General features: G+C 43.5%; 1 protein-coding gene across 2 annotated transcripts in view; it reads right to left on the bottom strand.

The window, feature by feature from the left end:
- LOC147453997 (putative inactive patatin-like protein 9) overlaps positions 1-19,581 on the bottom strand; it is a 72,205-nt gene extending 52,624 nt beyond the window's left edge. Inside the window, exons 1-2 of one of the 2 annotated variants that reach the window (XM_086516018.1) lie at positions 18,334-19,581; positions 12,683-13,112 (exon numbers count right to left, since the gene is read on the bottom strand). In XM_086516018.1, coding sequence (XP_086372144.1) covers positions 12,683-13,112; positions 18,334-18,917 — 1,014 coding nt within the window. In that variant the 5' untranslated portion in view covers positions 18,918-19,581. The remainder of the gene's footprint in view (positions 1-12,682; positions 13,113-18,333) is intronic. The other variant, XM_086516017.1, reaches the window with a different exon arrangement.
- Positions 19,582-20,248: the final 667 nt, after the last annotated feature.

The following is a 20,248-nucleotide window of genomic DNA, read 5'->3' as shown; positions in this document are numbered from 1 at the left end:
TCACTTTTCTTTCCTTATGTGCCAAAATCTGTTCGGGGATCAAGATCTCGTCAAGTTTCTCGACTTCCGACTGATCTTCAACTGGCATATCTTCTGGCACATCACCCACATAGGGTCTGAGAAGACTCACATGAAACGCATTGTGAATCTTCCAACTGTCAGGCAATTTCAGCCTATATGCAACATCACTGATTATGTCGCACACTTGAAAAGGCCCATAGTAACGCATGTTGAGCTTTGGAAACAGTCTTTCCTTGCCCTTCATCTTCTCTGACCTTGCCTTTTCAAAGTGTAAAAGCGCCCAATCACCAAGTGAATATACCACTTCATGACGGTGACGATCAGCTGCTTTCTTTTGCTTTGCCTGAGTCTTTTCTAAGGCCACTTTGACCTTCTTGTACATTTCATCCATGTCCTGAACATACTTATCTGCTTCAAATATCTTGTCCTTTGTATGAAGTACGGGAGGAACTTTCTTGCCACCTTCAACTATCTCAAAAGGTGCCTTGCCAGTTGATGAATGCACTGTATTATTGTATGCATACTCCACCAATGGCAAATACTGCTCCCACTTTCCTTTATGCTCTGACACATAGCACTTCAGCAGATCTAGGACAGTAGAATTTGCCTCTTCTGACTGCCCATTTGTGTGAGGATGAAATGATGAAGAGAATTTGAGCGTTGTGCCCATATTCTCAGACAAGCCTCTCCAGAACAAACTTGTCATACGTGGATCACGGTCGCTAACAATCGACTGTGGCATGCCATGATACTTGAAAATATTGCTCATAAACAAGCGTGCCATCTGATCTGGCTTTATCTTCTTCCTGACAGGAATAAAATGAGTCGGCTTGCTGAATTTGCAAATGATGGTCCAAATACCATCGATTCCTGTCTGCGTTCTCGGAAGATCAAAGATAAAATCCATAGCAATACTTTCCCATGGTTTATCTGGAATAGGTAGTGGTTGCAATAACCCTCGTGCCTTTTGCCTGTCAAACTTGACCTTCTAGCAAATTAGGCATTCTCGCACAAAGGCATCCACATCCCTTCTCAATGTAGGCCAATAGAAGAATGTCTCAACCGCTTTAACTGTAGCATCGATACCACGATGCCCCACATACGGTGGGACATGACTCTCTTCCATAACTTTGCGTCGCAATGGCTTTGTGACACACAATCTGCCATTCATCATCATGAACCTGTCTTTAAGAAGATAGTGTTCATGACGTTGTCCATCCATTAGCTTCTCGAAGACGCTTGGAAAATCTTCATCATTTGCATATTGTTCCCTCATATCATCAAGTTCATGATGATAAGGAATTGACACAGCTGAAATTTGTGGCTTCCTTGACAAGGCATCAGCCACAACGTTTTTCTTGCCTTCCACATGCACAATCTGAAAATGGAACATGGACAAGATATTTGCCCATCGCATATGCTTCTCAGATAACTTTGTATGTGTCAAGAAGTATCGCAAGGTCTGATGGTCTGTTTGGACAACTAAATCTGCACCTAGCAGGTAGTGGTTCCAACTTAAGAGCGCATGAATCACAGCCAGTAACTCTTTCTCATAGACCTGCATGGTCATCTCTAGCCCTTGCAAAATTCTGCTCTCATAGGCTACTACCCTGCCATCTTGCATTAGCACTGCACCAATGCTACTACCACAGGCATCACACTGGACCACAAATGACTTCCTAAGATCTGGCAACACAATGACTCGATCTGAAGTCATCTTTTCCTTTAAGAGATTAAAAGTTGAAATCTCTTTCTGTGTCCATCTAAAGGTGACTGCCTTCTTTTGAAGAGCATGTAAAGGTGAAGCAATCTCAACGAAATTTCGGATAAACCTTCTGTAATAGGAGCATAGTCCCAAGAAACTTCGGACATCGTGCACCGTCTTTAAATCTGGCCATGACTTGATCGCTTCAACTTTTGCAGGATCCATTCTGACACCATCCTTTGAGACAATGTGTATGAATCTCTTCCAGAAAAAATTCACTTTTCTTTGCATTGATGAGCAACCTATGACTGCGTAGCTCTTCGAACACAATGGCCAAGTGATGCCTATGCTCCTCTTCATTCTTTGAGTAGACTATCATGTCATCAAAGAATGTACCAACAAACTGCTGGTGTGGACGGAAAATTCTGTCCATCATCCTATTGAACGTAGCAGGAGCATTTGTGAGACCAAAGGGCATCACTAAAAATTCGTAAAGGCCAAACGTTGTTCTAAAAGCAGTCTTGTGCACATCCTCTGACCTAATGCGAATCTGATGGTACCCACTCTTTAGATCTATCCTGTTAAACATAGCTCCTCCTCCTAATTTATCTAGAATATCATCAATTCTAGGTATAGGGAACCTATTCTTGATGGTATTCTTGTTCAGTGCACGGTAGTCGATGCACATACGCCATGAGCCATCCTTTTTCTGCACCAACACACTGGAGAACAGAATGGGGATGAACTGGGCTGAATCAGCCCCTTTTCTAAGAGCTCCTGTACTTGGCCCATTATCTCTTTCTGTTGAGCCGCACTAACCCTGTACGGAGCTTATTTGGTGGGCTACTGCCTGGCACCAAATCTATCGCATGGTCCTCGGGTCTCTCTGGCGGTAATTGAGACGGTAATGAATCGGAAAAACAGTCACTATACTGTTGTAAAAACATTGACCTTTCTTTATCTAGCACAGATAAATTTGATTCATCACAATCTGACACTTCACGTGCAAAAACCAAGTACGCATAAAGATGCTTTTTCATTACAGAAGTAATAGCAGAAGCTGATACAGTGGGAATAGACTCCCCTTTAAGCTTTACATCCAGAATGTGAGTCTTTCCCCTGCTCTGTACAGTGATCTTTTTGTTGTAGGCATCCATGATTCCCTGTACACGAAACAACCAAGGAATACCTAACAACATATCACATCCGTCCAGTGGCATGGTATAAAATTCTTCAGCATCTACATAGGACTGGATATGTAGGCGCAACATTCCAATGATGGGTGTCAGCCTCTGTATGGCCAGGATATGCCAAACCTGCCTCTGCTATATACCCCATCTCTTCAGGTCTGATTCCCAACATGGAAGCCAATTCTGGGGAAATGAAGTTGGCTTTGGCACCTAGATCAAAGAAGATAAGAATTGTTTGATCCCCGACCTTTCCCCATGCTCTGCAAAGCTCATTTGCATCTGAATTTGGCTTGTCACCCACCATATCTGGCACTAGACCAGCCATGGGCTTCTTTCCTTTCTTGTCCTCCTCGTCTTCAGACTCAGCTAGCCTTTTCTTTGTAGGACAATTGTAAGCAATGTGGCCAGGCTGCTCACAGATAAAGCATTTGTTCTCTGACCTCAGGACCTTCTTTTGCTCTTCCAACTTGCGAGGAAAACGCCTTTTCCATTTCTTAAATGGTCCCTTTTCTGATTCAGCCGTAGCTTTGTCTTTCCTTGCGTTGGCTGGCTCCTGAGTCACTTTCGGAGCCTCCTTGGGAACATACTTCTTCGCTGAATTTTTCTTGGCTGATCCTTCCTTGACGCCAGTATTGAATTCACAATCTTCTCCCTTGAGCAAACCATTGCCAGTGTTTGCTACCTCGATGAGCTACGTCAAAGTAGTGACTTTAGTCTTCGTGCAGTACTTTCTCAATCCTTTGGGTAGGCCACAACAATATTTTTCAATCTGTTCTGTCAATGGCACAAACCTATAGGAAGTTACTGGAAGTAGAGCTTTCCAAAACTTTCGATTATAGTCATCCAGATTCTTGCAAGTGGCAGCATTAAGCTGGTGCCATTCTGTCATGACATCTGCTTCAAAGTCATCAGATAACCATGCTGCTGCAAAAATTTGCTTGAAGTAAATCCATGTGGACGGAGCTTGCCCTTGAAGCAATAAAGTTGTCCACCATTGTCCCGCATTCCCTGTCAAGAAAGTGGCTGCCTTGCGGACCTTTGAAGCCTCTGTAAAGTTTCCCTCTGCATAGGCCTTGTCAAACTGCTGGAGGAATGAGAGAGCCTTCTTCCTGTCATCAAACACTGTAAAGGTCGTGAAAGTCACACCTTTTCCACCTTCTTTGTACGGAGTTGGCCTCTCCAGTTGCGTCAAATCGTCATATGGAAGTGACTGAAACATGGGAACACTGTTAGGGTTCATTTGTGTTCCCTGACCGCAATTAAGTTGACCTAGTAATGCCATATTTGGCTGTTGATTTGTAATTCCAGCCATACCAAAATTTGCATGTGGCATCCCAAATTGGCCCTGAGTGCTTTGAAACCCTGGTAGCATGCCCGTGACACCATACATGGGGTTAAGCATCATCGTTTGAGCACCCCCGAACACTGTTCCTAGCATGTAAAACTGATTTCCAGGTGCATGTCCAGCCATGCTCTGGAATACCGATCCACCTCCAAAATAGCCAGGGTGTATTGAAGGTGGTGGGAAGACCTGTTGCATAGCCTGTAGGTTGCTTCCCTGCCCATTAGCACCAGCTATAGGCTGCTGAAAAGTTACTGGCTGAACTGGTACAGCTTGAAAGACTGGCATCTCAGCCACCTGTTCTTGCACCTTAGGCACAGGTTGTGGAGACTGCATGTTCTCCGTCCAGTGTACAGGTGTTTCCATTGACTCTGCAGTATGAATCACCTGTGTTCGAGCCTTAACAAGCTTTTGAATATGATCCAGTGACCCAACTTGCTAAGACGGAAGAGGAGGTTGCAGAAAGGCTAAAAACCTCGGGTTCTGCATTACTTGTGTAAACATAGCCACAGCAATAGCCAATTGGGTCCTGAATATATCATCATCCGTCTGTGGTGGTCTTGAAGACTCACCGACTTCATATGTCTGTTGACCCTGTGAAGAGAAACCTCTTCAATCACATCATCTGGTCTGTCAGCCATAATTGCAATTCCTTGTGTCTGGTCTATGATCCCCTGTGTCTTCAAGCCCAAATTGACCAAGGCTCACTTCTATGGGAAAAAGTGATTTAATCCTAACTTAGGCGCCCCTTTCGGTATTTCTTTATTGTTTAAAAGAGGGAATAAACGTTGTGGTTCCCTACAAGCTGCCCCGCACAAGCTTGGGTGAATTTCAACTGTTCCAGCCTGATTTCGGCAGCTGAACTGTACTAGGACCCTTCACAGTCAGTATTCCCATGCATTGACTGACTTTCCCGACGCATACGGGCACTTTACAAAACCTGGCGAGAATCTGCAGCACGCTGAATTCTCTGTTTTCTGCCCCGAAAATGCGCCAGATCACCTGTACAGCGGTCCCCTCGCGTCCCCGAACCTCCTGGGGGTATTAGGGACCGTTTAGGGCCAAAACCCTAAACCTGCAAAAATACACACCAGGCTGTAATTCACTGTTTCGGGCTCCGTTTCGCGTGCCCGTCGCATCCGTAGTAAGCCCTCGAGCTCCCGCACCTGTAGGGCTACTTGCCCTTTGAATCGGACGAGATTTCTGGCGTGAAACTTCTCCGAATTCACCTGTACCTGCGGGGGATTAGCCACTAGCTAATCCAGTACCTGTGCAAGAGGCTCTTGCCTCGGCAATCGCGCATGAACCCACACAACTGTACATTGGTCAATTGAAAAGCCCACTAGAGGGGCATAACATACTACCATAGGGGAGAGAGAGGGCAGTGCGTAGCGTGCAGGGCATCACTCCTATCACCGCACTGTACATAGGAGGGAAAGGAAGCACTCCATAGCTCTTAACCTGTGACACAAATCTGCAAATGAGCCCTTCTCCTCTCTAAAATCAGCGCCCCCTTCTCTTGCATGAGGAAAGTGCACCAGAAGGTGCCACTTGGCACATTTATAAGCGGTTGCCGCCTAAAAATCTCCCAACCGGTCGCCCAGTTGACTTCACGGCAAAGTAAGAAAATGTTCTCCTTGTCATTCCGGAGGTAATGACGCAAACACATTTTCCGGTCCCAAAATAGCAGTTCCCTAAATTTTAGGAGATGCTGCCATTGTATCATTCTAAGTCATTTGACCCCCTTTGTACACTGCAACCACACCCAAAACTGAAATGTAGCCTCTGTAGCAAAGGATTCCACTTTGGCTAGTCAATGACCCCACTTTGGCTAACCATAGTCTGTGTCCAACCTTAGTGCTCTCTTGCCCTCAGGCCTGGACTCCCTCTGGACAGTTCCACACTAGCTATGCAATGCAGGGCAGTTAGATTTCCCAAGGGGTGTTTCCAAAAAGTGAAAGTAAATAAATAATAAGAAAGAAATCAACAAAAAGGATAGATAGTAGTCACACGCTGGTGACACTATGCTAGCTGAACTCCTTGTTAGTGGTGAAGTATCCCATACATGGATTCTTGATTCGGGTGCTTCGTTGCATGTCACACCTCATAGGCATTGGTTTACTACATACGAGGAAACCATTGACTCTGTTACACTAGGTGACAATTACTCTTGTGACATTGTTGGCGCGGGTGATATTGCCATGGTTATGGCAAATGGGGTGAAGTTTATCATCCATAATGTGCGTCATGTTCCAGCCTTGACACGCAATCTGATTTCGGTTGGACGTTTTGATGACTTGGGTTACAAAGTCACTTTTCATCAACAGTCTTGGTGTGTTGCAAAGGGTCATCTTATTATATCCCATGGTTCTAAAGTCAGTTCACTTTATCCTCTTTATGTATCTAATAAAAACAGTGTTCTTTCTATAAAGCTGTCAACCGTTGCTTTGCGGCATATCCGGTTAGGACATATGTCAAAGAAGGGAATGGAGACACTCTCTCGTTTGGGCTACGTACCGTCTTTGTCATTTTCTGATTTTCCCTTTTGTGAGCACTGTCAATATGGAAAGCAAACACGGACACGTCAAACACATTCTTTTGATAAAGAAAGAAAACCCTTAGAGCTTGTGCACAGTGATTTATGTGGGCCTATGCCTTCTAAATCCCATGGTGGTGCCTCCTATTATGTTACATTCATTGACAATATACACGACATGTTTGGGTCTACGCCATGAAGTATGAAGATGAGACCTTTTCTTGCTTCAAGAAGTTCTTGTCTAGTGTTGAAACTCAGTCTAAACATAAGTTGAAAGCTTTGCGCTCAGACAATGGTGGAGTAGAATCGGCTCCGAGTAGGTAATGTCGCCACTAAGTAAGAGCATGGATAACCGTCAAAAGCTCTTTTCTCATAAATCAGTGTTGTCAATTCAAGCCTTGAAAACAATCGGCTCTCATAGGCAATGACATGACCTTCTTGCATTAAGACCGCACCCAGACTACGACCACAAGCATCACAATATACTTCGAATGACTTTTGCAAATCCGGCAAAGTCAAAACTGGTCCCGTAGTCAATTTCTCTTTCAAAGTCTGAAAGGCAGTCACCTCTATGAGTCCCTACGAGAAAGGGACTCCATTCTATGTCAAGATATGCAAAGCGGAAGCAACCTCTACAAATTTTCTAATGAACCGCCGATAGTAAGAACATAAGCCCAAAAAGCTTCTTACTTCATGAACATTCTTCAAATCGGGCCAATCACGTATAATCTCAATCTTGGCCGGCTCCATCTGCACTCCTGCTGAGACGATGTGTCCCAAAAAGTGTATCTCCACTAAGAAAAATTCACTCTTCTTGGCATTGATCACCAACTTGTGATCTCACAATGCCTAAAAGACCCGTAGAAGATGTTGTCTATGTTCTGTCTCATCCTTGGAGAAGACTAAAATGTCATCAACAAAAGATTTGTACTCTCTGAAAATTCTATCCATCATTCGGTTAAAAGTCGCTCGAGCATTGGTAAGGCCAAAAGGCATCACCAAAAATTCATATAAACCGAAGCTAGGAGATGTCTTGTAGACATCTCCTAGCACGATTCGGATCTGATGATATCCGCTTTTCAAATGATCCTGCTGAAACAAGAGGATCCCTATAATCTGTCAAGAATATCATCGATCCTCGGAATCGGAAATTTGATCTTGATGGTGGTTTTATTGAGAGCTCTATAATCAATGCACATTCTCAAAGATCCGTCTTTCTTTAAAGCCAACAACACCGGAGAGCAATAGGGTGAAGTACTCGGCTCGATAAGACCCTTTTCCAAGAGGTCTTTCACTTGGTTCATAATCTCTTCATTATGGGCTCGACTAACACGGTAAGGTGGCCAATCCGGTGGTGTGCTTCCAGGTATCAGATCAATAGTATGATCCTCAGGACGAGGCAGTGGCAAATCGCCTGGCATGCCCTCAGAAAAGCAATCGGCATGAGTGTAGAGAAAATCTTGGCATTCTTTATTTGTCCTGTGTTCATCATTTAACTCTTTCAAAAAGCTCAAGTAAACAAACAGACTGGATTTCATTAATTTCGAAACGGCCGAAGCCGATACAATAGGGACAGACTCGCCCTTCAATTTCACATCAAGTCAATTTTTCGGCCCTTCTCATTTGTCAATGTCGCTTTCTTCGCCCGATAATCAACGGCGTTGTTCTTATGGTACCAAGGGACTCCAAGGAGGACATCACAACTATCCAAGGGCATTATGTAAAAGTCCTCGTGTCCCAAATACCCCTGACAATGCAACCAAAGTTTACCAATGACAGGTGTAATGGCTACGTCTCGTCACGGTGCCGCTAGAACTGCCTTTGCTTGTGGTCCCATCCGATCGGGTGTAATCTCGAGCCGTGCCGCCAATTCGGGTGAAATGAAGTTGGCCTTGGCTTCTCCATCAAAGAAAATCAGGGCTTCTTGATCTTTCACTTTGCCCCAAGCTCGGCAAAGTTCTATACTAACATCAATCATGCTTGGGTCAATGCCCATGCAATCTCGAACCAGTCCTGCTTTCATCTTGCCTTTTCTACCACGTTTTGGCTTGTCTTCATTCTGTTCTTGCTGTGCCTTTTTAGGGCACTTCACGAAGACGTGCCCATGTTCCCCGCATCTGAAATACTTCCCCTCTTTGATGTAGTTTGCCCTCTCTCGAAGAGTGAGCCAGGGTCGTGAATCCTTATCTTTCTTTTCTTGGAAACTCTTTTTCTTTCTACTTTCATTATTAGAAGTCTGTTGGGTTTTCTGAGTCAAGATCTCATCAGTGGGGTAAGTCAGATTGCCCGAATGCATGGCAAAACCCAGTTTCGCATGACCCATCAATTCTTGAATAAAATTTGACTTTTGTTCCAAGCAATAGTCTCGGATCTCTGTAGCAAGTCCGCAACAAAACCGCTCAATCTGTTCTTTAAACGAGACCTTCTTAAATGAAGAGGCTGGTAGAAAAGAGCTCCAAAATCTCTCGCAATAAGCGTTCAGAGAATCTCCCTTGGTCATCCGAAGATGATTCCAAGCAGTTCGTATATCTCGTTCGTACTCCCGAGTTAGCCAAGAAGAAACAAAAAGCCTTTTGAATTTCAACCATTTAACCGGAGCTTCCTTTCTCAATAGAAGGGTGGACCACCATGTTCGAGCATTTCCCTTGAAGAAAGATGTAGCCCTACGAATCTTGGAGTGCTCTGAGTAATGCCCTCTAGAGAAAGCTATGTCAAACTGCTGTATGAAGGCCAATGCCCTCGGAGTATCTCGAAATCCAGAAAAAAGAGTCAAACTTAATTGACTGTCCACCTTTGAATTCTCTTACTTTCTTGCTTTTATCTTCGAAGAAGTCATATTGGTTGGCTTTATAAAAATACTTCTTCTTTGCATAAAACATGTGATCGTCGGAGTCCGAACTCTCTGAGGATAAGTCCTCTGTAGAACTGTCAGAAACTGGGCGAAATTTTGGCTTCTTTGCCTTTTCTTGCCCTTTCCGAAGCTTTGCTTTTTGCTTCGCTTTTTGCCTTTTCTGTCTTCTTCACTCGAGTCAGAAGAGCTAGAAGAATTGTTAGAAGAAGAAGACCTAGGTAGTCCTTCAAATCGTACACGCTTCTTCTGCTTTCTCGCCGATGCAAAAGAAGATTGACAACCCAAATAACCCTGGAAGTCAATTCCTTTCTTATGCTTTTTCTCATGCTTTTTGGATTTGTTGTTTGCGTCCAAAAGCCGGCTAATCTGTGTTTGAACCACCTCTTGTAATTCTTGCTCTGTAAACATCCTTGGAGAAGGAAGTTTCTTATTAGCCGGTTTGATGAGTGGTACTGAGGCCTTCTGCCACTAGGTGTGTACTTCGGTGAGAGATTGCTGAGTCAAAAATTTTGCAAATTTTGGATTCTTCGCAATTTTAATCATCTGCTTTGTTGCCTCGTCAAACAATTATCGACGTTCCATCTCTTCAATCTCGAACTGAGTAGGCCGAGGTGGGCCGTACTCTTCCTCTGATTGCTCATGAGAATCTTCTCCGTGATCTCCTCCCACATTCGCAGATGCAAAAGAAGTCGACTGATTTCTGTTGGAATCTATAAGTGTCGCAAGAAAAGGATCGGATTTCCCAATAGAAGAGAAATCGGCCGCGTTTTGATACCACTATAACAAACTTGGACACCCCAAGTCAAGATTCTACCGCGACAAAGCAGAGATTCACTTCAAAACAATTCACAATTAGGTTGACACGGCCCGGCGTAGTTCCGTGCCAAGAGGTATTGGCCCCAAAGACTGGCACCCCTTTCGGTATTTCTTTTTGTATTAATCTGTGTTCAAAGTACAAGAGAGTGGGTAGGTGCTCACTCTCAAACTCTGCGTCCAGATACTCTGAGAAGTGGAGCCCAGCCCACTAATTTAAAGGTACAAGGGATGCCCAAAAGTAGAGCCCCAAAAGCACTAACTCAAAAGCTTTGAATCTTAAAAGCAATAGGCCCAAAAGCTGCTACAATCAGCCAACGTTAATTCCGGAAATCCGTATGCAGTGCCACGTCAGCAGTGCCGCAAATCCCGAAATTCCGTACACAGCCTGTCAACGCATTCTGTGGGGGTTCCGTACTACTGCCACATGGCATTTCTGTCGCAATGTGTCTGTCTGGAAGCCTGCCACGTCACCAATTTGTGACACAATGCATGTGATGTATATTTACATTAGTGAATGCATGTGGTGTATCACAATAGTGAATTCACCTTCTGCATCTTTATTTCAGCTCTAAATAATTGATACTATACTAGGTGTCGAAATAATTGATTGCATACTATATGTGTCCTCGTTTCTCTTGTACTAGGTGCCAGTATGAAGTTCTCAAGACCTAGAAGATTGCAATCCAAGCGTCAATAAGCTAGGGAGAAAACTACAGCCAACTTATTGTCTGTATGCTAGGTCATGGTTTAAAATTACTGCATTGTATAAAGTTTGGAGCATGCAATGTGACATCCTTGCTCACAATCTAGAAATACGTCCCTCCTGCACGGCGGCATACCTCACATATATAGCAAGAAACAAAGTCAACAGAAAAATGAAATAGACACTCCTGCTATCCTCACTTCTGTATTATTGTTGGGCGCTTTGTCATCGGATGAGTGATTGGACATAAAAAAAGACAGGTATTATAATTATAGAGGAGATATCCACGTTAACCTATACAACTTTTTACCTATCGTAAGACAAAATATCAACGTAATAAGCAATACATTGGCAGATCCCTTCAACAACAAATGTGTTCTCTTGCTTGGTGATCTTGCCCAACTACCTAGTTTGTAGTCACACACGGGAGCTTTGTAACACATGCCATATCACAAGCTCGGTCCACTGTGTACATGCAACTTTCTATAGAATGTCATGCTCTATAAGACATGCAACGGACCCTAAATTGCTTCAGTTCTTGACCATTATTTGTGAAAGAAAACCAGGCGTAGATGAGATCAATTGTACCTTGGGTGCATGTATTATAGATGAAGCACATATGCATGACTACATCAACAACTCTACTTCGATAATCTATACTCACAGATCAGACGTCCAATACTATAACAACTTGGCCTTGAATAAGTTATGCAATAAAACTGACATTACAAAAGTTGAAATGAAGACGAATTGCGGTAGCATAAATGTCCTTTAGTAGTAGATCCTAGAACCTAAGTTCAACGAGCTAGATTTGATCGCAATTGGCGTGTGCTGCATGATCACTGAAACACCGACTTGACAATCGGTGTCGCAACGGTGCAACATGCATTGTCGATGCCATAATACAAAACATAGAAGGTGAGATTACATGTATCATTGTCCTCATTCATTGTACTGACAATAACTACAAAAGAAGAAAGGTAAAACACAAATATATCTAAATGAATCCAGGATAAGCCCAAATTCACCCTTAAAGGAAAGTGCAAGGTATAGACCCATGGTAGTCACCCCACAAGACAATATAATCACACTACAAAAGAAGAAAGACAAAACACACTCGACATCCACCTTCAAAAATGCAAGCAGGCGTTTTGTGCTACCAACTATTTATTGAAAAATTTCTTTTTGAAATACTTTCCATTTGCAAGAATTTACATGTAGCACGTATACTGAAAAAAACATTCATCAGTAGACAACCTCGCTTGGATATAATCTCAAGTGTAACCATCCCTATAATCTCGAATAATTGATGCACTTAACTTTGTCTCCTCCATAAACATTATAGCATTTTTAAAATGTATATCCTTTCACGCAATGCCACCCTTGCCAAATTAGTCATGCTCTTGTTCCCTTCAATGGTAGATACTAAATGTGTATGTCCTATTGTATTCTATAGATGTTATATAGCAAGGCCCTAGCTCTATTCTAATATTTAAGTGAAAAAAACAGCAGGCTCACCTTGTCAGCGTTGTAGGAGCAGTCAAAGAGGCCGGTGCCCAGGGAGAGCACAAGCACGTCCTCTACAGAGTGCACATACGGAAAATCCACGTCGTTATGCAGCGCGTGGGCGACAGCAGCAGCTGTGGGATTGTTCATGACAAGGCCCCCGTCGATACCGACGATGTTGGTCTTCCCGTCCACAGACGAAATCGTAGCCGGTCGAAAGAACCCAGGCACTGCCGACGTTGCCCGACAGATGTCTATCAGCCGGTAGTTGCAGCTGTCCGACGCCAGGGCGTACGCCCGTGTGAAAACGTAGGTGCTCGCCCGCAGTAAATCGTAGCACGGGATCAGCAGCGGCTTTAGAGCGTCTTTCAATGTCAGCTCATGTCCGTCCTCGCTCACCAAATGCTCCCTCAAAATAGCCTCCATGTTCTTCACCGAGTACCTAGCATCAAGCACAAAAAGTTAGCACCTTAACCTCCTTAAATAAATTGCCCTCCTTTAGATCTAAATCTAAACTAACACAATACGGCGGAAGGGGGAGCCCTTTACACGTGTCGAAATTTACGATATGGAAGATAAACTCCAAAACTTAGAGAAACCTTTGTGCACGCGATAAAGAGGGAGAGAGAAAGAGAGGCGCGCCGCCACCATAGGCGGTCGGCCATACTAGTGCATTCATAAAATGATCATCCTCCGGAGGGTTGATGTGTGTGTGCATGTGTGTGTGTGTGTGTGTGTGTGGAGAGGTCTCTCTCTCTCTCTCTCTCTCTCTCTCTCTCTCTCTCTCTCTCTCTCTCTCTCTCTCTCTCTCCATCCCTTTACATGCATTCATAAATACTCGTCCTCGTCCTCCGGAGGATTGGTGTGTGTGTGTGTGTGTGTCTCTCTCTCTCTCTCTCTCTCTCTCTCTCTCTCTCTCTCTCTCTCTCTCTCTCTCTCTCTCTCTCTCTCTCTCTCTCTCTCACACACACACACACACACTCACCATCCCTTTACATGCATTCATAAAATGAGTGTGACTCGTCCGATTGATCTCTCTCTCTCTCTCTCTCTCTCTCTCTCTCTCTCTCTCTCTCTCTCTCTCTCTCTCTCTCTCTCTCTCTCTCTCTCTCCACAGACACACACACACACAGAAGAATAGGTTCCAATCAGTGAGCCTTCACCAAAAAATGATGGCTCATTGTCGTTTGAGAGAGAGAGAGAGAGAGAGAGAGAGGATTGATAACACCAACATTCAAGCCCTTACACACACAAGCGCGCGTGCACGCACAAGTGGGAGAAGGTTCAAGGTGCTCACTTATGGAGGTGTTGATAATTACAATATTTGCTTTTTGGGAAGATGCCCTGAGTGTGAGAGAGAGAGAGAGAGAGAGAGAGAGAGAGAGAAGATGGTGTTATTATTGATCATGCTATGTCATTTTGCATACAATAAGGACACAAGATCAAATCACAAGGCCTGCATTTTCAATCTCTCAATTGTGTGTAATATAGAGAAAATACAACTCAAGGCTTCAAATCAAGTTTATAGTGCTTGTTTCAAAAGGTTTTGAGACTAAAATCCTAAATATAAACTCTAGAATTTACAAATGAAAGAGCTTAGCAATATAAAATACGAATTGTTAATTAAGGTAGGGTCGCCCTCATGTTAAGGGGAATATTGAGAGATCCTTTGGGTCTCAGGAGAAAGGGCAAAGTAAAGGCCATACTTTTGCTTTGAAATCAAAAGTTTCACAAGTTAAGTTGGTGAGGCTAATTTATGAATATATTTTTATGGAAGGTGATGTGGGGGTGCTCTAACGATGGGTGTAAAGATCCAAGAGAGAGGAATTGGATCAGATCGATGCTTGGAGTGCAGAATAGCTTGTGAGGATTAGAGGCCTGTCAGGGAAATCAATAAGGCGCTTCTTTGGGAAGTTTAGAATAAAATTCATTTTTGGTGGCCCAAATACAAATATTGGGAATTGCCAAAAAAAAAACATTTTTGGTGTCTCCAAGGGCAAGGCCCCGAATTGCTTCTATTTGGGCTATTTTATCAATTTGTTTTCGTGGAGAAAAAATCCCTATTGGTTGGTTATAAAAGATTGGGAAAATTACCAAAATACCCCTCTAGTTTGTGAAAATTCCCAAAATAACATGCCCATGGTGGATCGGTAGATTCATGGCCCCCGCCCCTTGTTTCTTGCTTGCCAAGAGCAAATTGCCCTCCTACCCCTCTTGTGGGGGATGGCGATCGGTGGTCTCTGTTCGGCTCGGCTTGGTGGTTTGCAAGCGTGGCTAGACTGTTATCCATAGTAGCCTTGTTGGGTCGTTCTCTTGTAGGCGCATGGCTCTCCTCAAAAGCTTGGATTAGTTTCCATATCTGTTGATTTCGCTCGGCTCAAACTCCTTCGGGAAGGAGATGGTTCATGGTTGCTGAAGTCTCCTAGGTTTGGTGATGGAGCTCTCAAGCTCCCCCCGTATTGCGTCAATATGCAGTAGCTTCTCGGTGTTCTTGTTTGGAGGATGGGTCCCTTATGAGCCTGTTTTCTTAAGACATGTAGTTTTCTCTTATGGTTGTGATGGGGTAGCTCCTCTGTTAGCCTTCAAAACACTATGTAAAAACCTGGGTACTAGTGCCCCCCCGCCCCCCAAAACACAAAATCACTTTCACTTTCAAAGCTTGCACTCAAAGTGTGTGACCTACAAATTTAATAATATATTCCGTGGCAATGTCAGAGATTTTTGGCCTTGTAATAAACGAGGTGAAGGCTCACTTTGGCATTTTTTAAAAATAAACTCAGTATATCCCTCTAATTTTGCAAGCAAGTCAAATTAGAGGGTATCTACTAAGATTCTTAGATAGCTCGGAGGGAAAAAAAAGGCACAACTGTCACATGGAAGAGAAGGCTCGCTTTGGCGTTTTTAAAAATAAACTCATTAGGCTTTTCACTGAATGGGCCATTTAACTTAGGAAAAACAATTTGAAACAAAAAGTGGAGAAGAAAGCCGTGAAGCCCTTGGTGAAAGGACCATTTACAAAGTAGAAAAAGGCATTTAAAAACGTGCGTGCCTCTCTCCTTATTCTCTAGTTTTCTCCTCTCTTTTTTGGCCAAGAAGGCCAGAGGAGAGTGGTAGAGAAAACGTGCAATTCTCTCACCATCCAATGGTTATATAAACTTACACTAACTTTGATAGGTGACATTTCAAGTTATTTCAAGCCTTAATATACTCATTTGAACATTTTCATTATAAAAATGAACGTGTGTGTGCGCTCGTGTATCTCTATCTCTAATCTCTCTCCATTAAAGTGTTCAAGAAAATTCATTTTTTCAGACATACCAAGTTTCTTTTCTTGATTTTTCCAAGAGGAAATTTTTAAAAATTAGATTTATATTTCACGTTTTGTACTATTTTTCTCTATTTTGGGACGACATTTATCCTTTTCCCCTTACTCTCAACTGACATTTTTGAAATTGAAAATGGCACGATATTCAGTTGAGAGACATTTTTCCCGAACACAAACCATTAACACGTCAAATGTGTTCTAACAATCATTTATTATAGTAAAAAATGATGCCTTCTTGAGACCAGTAGCAAGTCTTGACCTTGTTTTAGGACATGTTTTAGTTTAAGGGGAAATAAGTAAAAGAACACCATGGTCTAACAGAGAAGTCTCTCCCTTCCTAGGTTGTGGAAACACCAAACCCCTAGATACCCATGCATGGTATCTTACACCCTCATTTTTGTGTCAAATGGAGCTAGCTAGATCTATGCATATCATGGTTGTACACCATGAGCATAATTTTTTTATGCTTAGACTTAGACCTTCATCCCTTTATCACTCATACCGATACATGTGTGTTTTCCTTACCTTTAAGGTCCTTTTGTCGCAATTCAAATTGTACCTTTGTCCTTTTCTTGGATTGCCAAAGGCCACAAACATGCACATGGACCCATTTTAGCCTCTGGAAGACACTAGAGTCTAGACTTCCACAGAACACAAGCATGCACAGTGATCTCATAAGCCCATACGAGCCTCAACAAAACGCTCATAAAGCTCTCGCTCTCTCTCTCTCTCTCTCTCTCTCTCTCTCTCTCTCTCTCTCTCTCTCTCTCTCTCTCTCTCTCTCTCTCTCTCTCTATCTCTATATATATATATATATATATATATATATATATATATATACACACACACACACACACACACACCTACCTTTTTCAAAATCTGCACCATAGCAGCAACCTAGCTCCCACTCCCTTTGATGTGAGACAAGGCATTGGGGCATTCGAAAGAATTCTCTCTATTTATGCACATAGAGCCCCTTGCAAATTCAAGAGCTTGACCATCATCTCTTTTTTGGCCAAACATCCTATTCAGTGATTGCATGTGTCCCCTCTGAAAAAGAGAGAGAGAGAGAGAGAGAGAGAGAGAGAGAGAGAGAGAATTAGTCATTCTAAATTCCTTATGAATGGTTCTATGTCCCCCTTATGCCTCTTTATTCACTCACATGTCCTCACGAACTACTCTATGTCCCTCCTAAGCCTCAACTTTATTTGCCACGCGTCCCAACCATGGAATCAATGGTCCCCATGCAAAAGGTGCCAAATCGCTTAATCTCAATCGTTGATTACTCCGGATCAAAACTAAGCTTAGGATCTCAATATTAGTTTTTTTCAATTCATATCCTAACGTGCTAAGATCTATTTCAACAGGTCCAAAGGAGCTAGCTTGGTTGAGCACTCGCCCGCTCGAGGTATGGGTTTGAGTTCGACCAAGCGACTTTGGTAGCGCTCACGGATGTTTGCTTTGAGTCCCATGTGCTTTGTGCGATTGGAACAAAAAAAAAGAATTTATTTTGACAAAACACATGTGGGGGTTGGTTAAAGCGTTGGCAACTTGGGCTCTCAACCCAAGGTGAGTCCCACATTCTAGAGGAGGAGGTGGACTCCTTGAGACTAGACGTAGCATCCCATGATTAGGCTTTTTTTTCCTTTTTTTTTTTTCACCATCAGTGCGGGGAAGGTAGCAGGGAGAAACTTTACACATATCATGTATTTACAATTGTACATTGATAAACATTACATCCTTGGGGGGCAACCATGAGAACCACCCCCCAATAGGGGAGTAGAATACACCCAAGAGAACACAACCCGTGAGCCTCGAACCCTCAACCTTGGGGTTACATCGCAAAAGTCTCACCAACTGAGCTACGCTTTTTGGGTGTTTTTTCCTAATCATGACATCTCGAGATTAATTTACTTGATCAATAGCCCTCGTTCACCCAACGCACTAGCCTTTCAACAAGGATTGTTGCACTAGGTTGGGACCTGTGGGAGGGAGAGAGAGAGAGAGAGAGAGAGAGAGAGAGAGAGAGACGGATTGTAAAAAAGAAACGTTATAAGAGAGAGAGAGAGAGAGAGAGAGACGGATTGTAAAGAACATTATTTGAGAGAGAGAGAGAGAGAGAGAGAGAGAGAGAGAGAGAGCGCAAACAAAGTAATAGTTTTTAGAGAGAGAGAGGAAACAACCGACTCTCTGAACACGAGACATGGGGAGCCTATGGACTTTGATTCTGTGTGTGCGTGTGGGGGGGGGGGGGGGGGGGGGGGGGGGGGGGGGGGGGGGGGAGAGAGAGATCATCATCCGACTCATAGAGCTGACAAAAAGAGTGTGAAGAGCAAACCTGGGGGTCAAGATACCGCGCAGCTTGGCGACTGGCCGCTTGAGCAGAGGAATTTTGAAGATGCGCTTCCCCTTCTTTTCGAGCAGCTGCAGTCCTTCCATGGCGCTAAAGAGAGGCCGCCCCTTGCCGGCATCGGCGCACAGCATCGTCGCAATCAGGCCCCCAACGCTCGTCCCTGCCACCAAATCGAAATAATCTGCGATCCTGGCATCGGGGTTACCCGATTTCTTCTTCAAACTGCCCTCTACATAGCAGAGCACCTTGGCTGGGATAATCCCTCTCATGCCCCCTCCATCTATACTCAAAATGCATGCTTTCTTGGGCCTCTCTATCTGCTTTTCTTGCCTGCTCTTGCTATCATCCTGCAGCAGGCCCATTGATCCATTTTGCCTTTCATCTCCATCTCTGCTTTCCACCACGGTCGGCTCTTCGACAGAATGTATGTATGGCATCGGTCCTTCACATGGGTCGATGAAGAAATGGTAGCCATTTTGCATGTGCTCCTCCGGTTTGTCTGCGCATTTCTCCTCATTACCTGCACCTGCACCCTCCGATGGCATGAACTCTAACTGACTCATTTGCATGCAGATAAGATGGATTTGTTATGACAGGAAATGACATGCACAGTAAGATAGAGTTCTGTGTAGGTGAAGTAAAGGAGCGGAAAAATCTTGGTCCTTCTTGTTAGCTGTATGCCTTCTGCTGGACACAAAGGGAGCAAAAGTAGTTGAGACAACCCCTTAAGCCTAATATTGGCATCTCCTGCTGGGTGGGCTTTTAATTAGCCCCAATTTGCCCACGAGACAACAGTACTAGTACTCTTCTATTAAAGAGCATTTCTCATCTTTTCTAGAACTGTGGACCCTTATTACGGTTCAAGATTGGAAGCACTTTGGAGTGGGGAGTTGCCAATTTTCACATGTGACGATGCTTTCACAAGAAAAGATAGAAAAAAATGTGAAGGTACCTTGCCGAGCATGTGGACGCTTTTCTCACACTCACACCAGAGCTCGAGTGGGAAGGAGAGCAGGCCGACGTTGGTTGTGGAGGCTCTATTATTTGAGATGGATGTCATCCAAGAACACCTTACCAAAGCCTCGAATATGTATGTGCACCTTTTTGAAAGTGTTAAAGCCAACCTGTAAATGTATCCCAACATGTTTTGGATCCCGTATCTACCCTCTTTGTATCGTGCTCTATCTCTAAAAAAAATGTAATTCTGACTCCTTTTTAATATAACTCTCGCATATTTTAGAGAGAGAGATATATATATATATATATATATAGAGAGAGAGAGAGAGAGAGAGAGAGAGGAGGGCGAGAGAAAGTGGATTTACAGAGTCCGCTTTGGATCCTTTTTGCCCCTTCATGAGAAGGTTGAAACTTGAGAAGGTATATTCTACATAAATTTGAACTTCTCAACTAAAAAATCTTGAAATCCTTCTTCCAAAAATTGAGACGGTCATCTTTTTCTATTTGAATAGGTGTTGGATAGAACGAGCCTATCTTTTCTCCACGAGAGAGAGAGAGAGAGAGAGAGAGAGAGAGAGAGAGAGAGAGCGAGCAATTGGTAACTTCTAAGGTGCTCGTAGCTCAATTTGCATATGTGATGTAATTGATGAAGCCACAAAAGGGGAAAAGGGATTTTTTTTTTTTGGGGCGGGGGGGGGGGGGGAGCGCATTCGGTAAGAGTTGTGTCCCATTGAGCACTTGGAGGCCTTGCAACGCATTAGACCCTTATTTAATGCGCTTGAACAACCCTTTATAGCCAATACAAAAAGGGGAAGGTCTATGGCACTCAACACTGCAAACCAATGAGAGGTAATCAAAAGATTGGGCCACTCGTTGGACTAGTGAGTTGCACTACAAAATCTTGGAAAAACTGAGAGAGAGAGAGAGAGAGAGAGAGAGAGAG

This window comes from Adiantum capillus-veneris, chromosome 7, assembly GCF_014529385.1.
Source record: "Adiantum capillus-veneris isolate H3 chromosome 7, ASM1452938v2, whole genome shotgun sequence".
NCBI lineage: Eukaryota > Viridiplantae > Streptophyta > Polypodiopsida > Polypodiales > Pteridaceae > Adiantum > Adiantum capillus-veneris.
The sequence above is the reverse complement of the archived record's forward strand: the minus strand, read 5'-3'. Positions and strand labels throughout refer to the sequence as shown.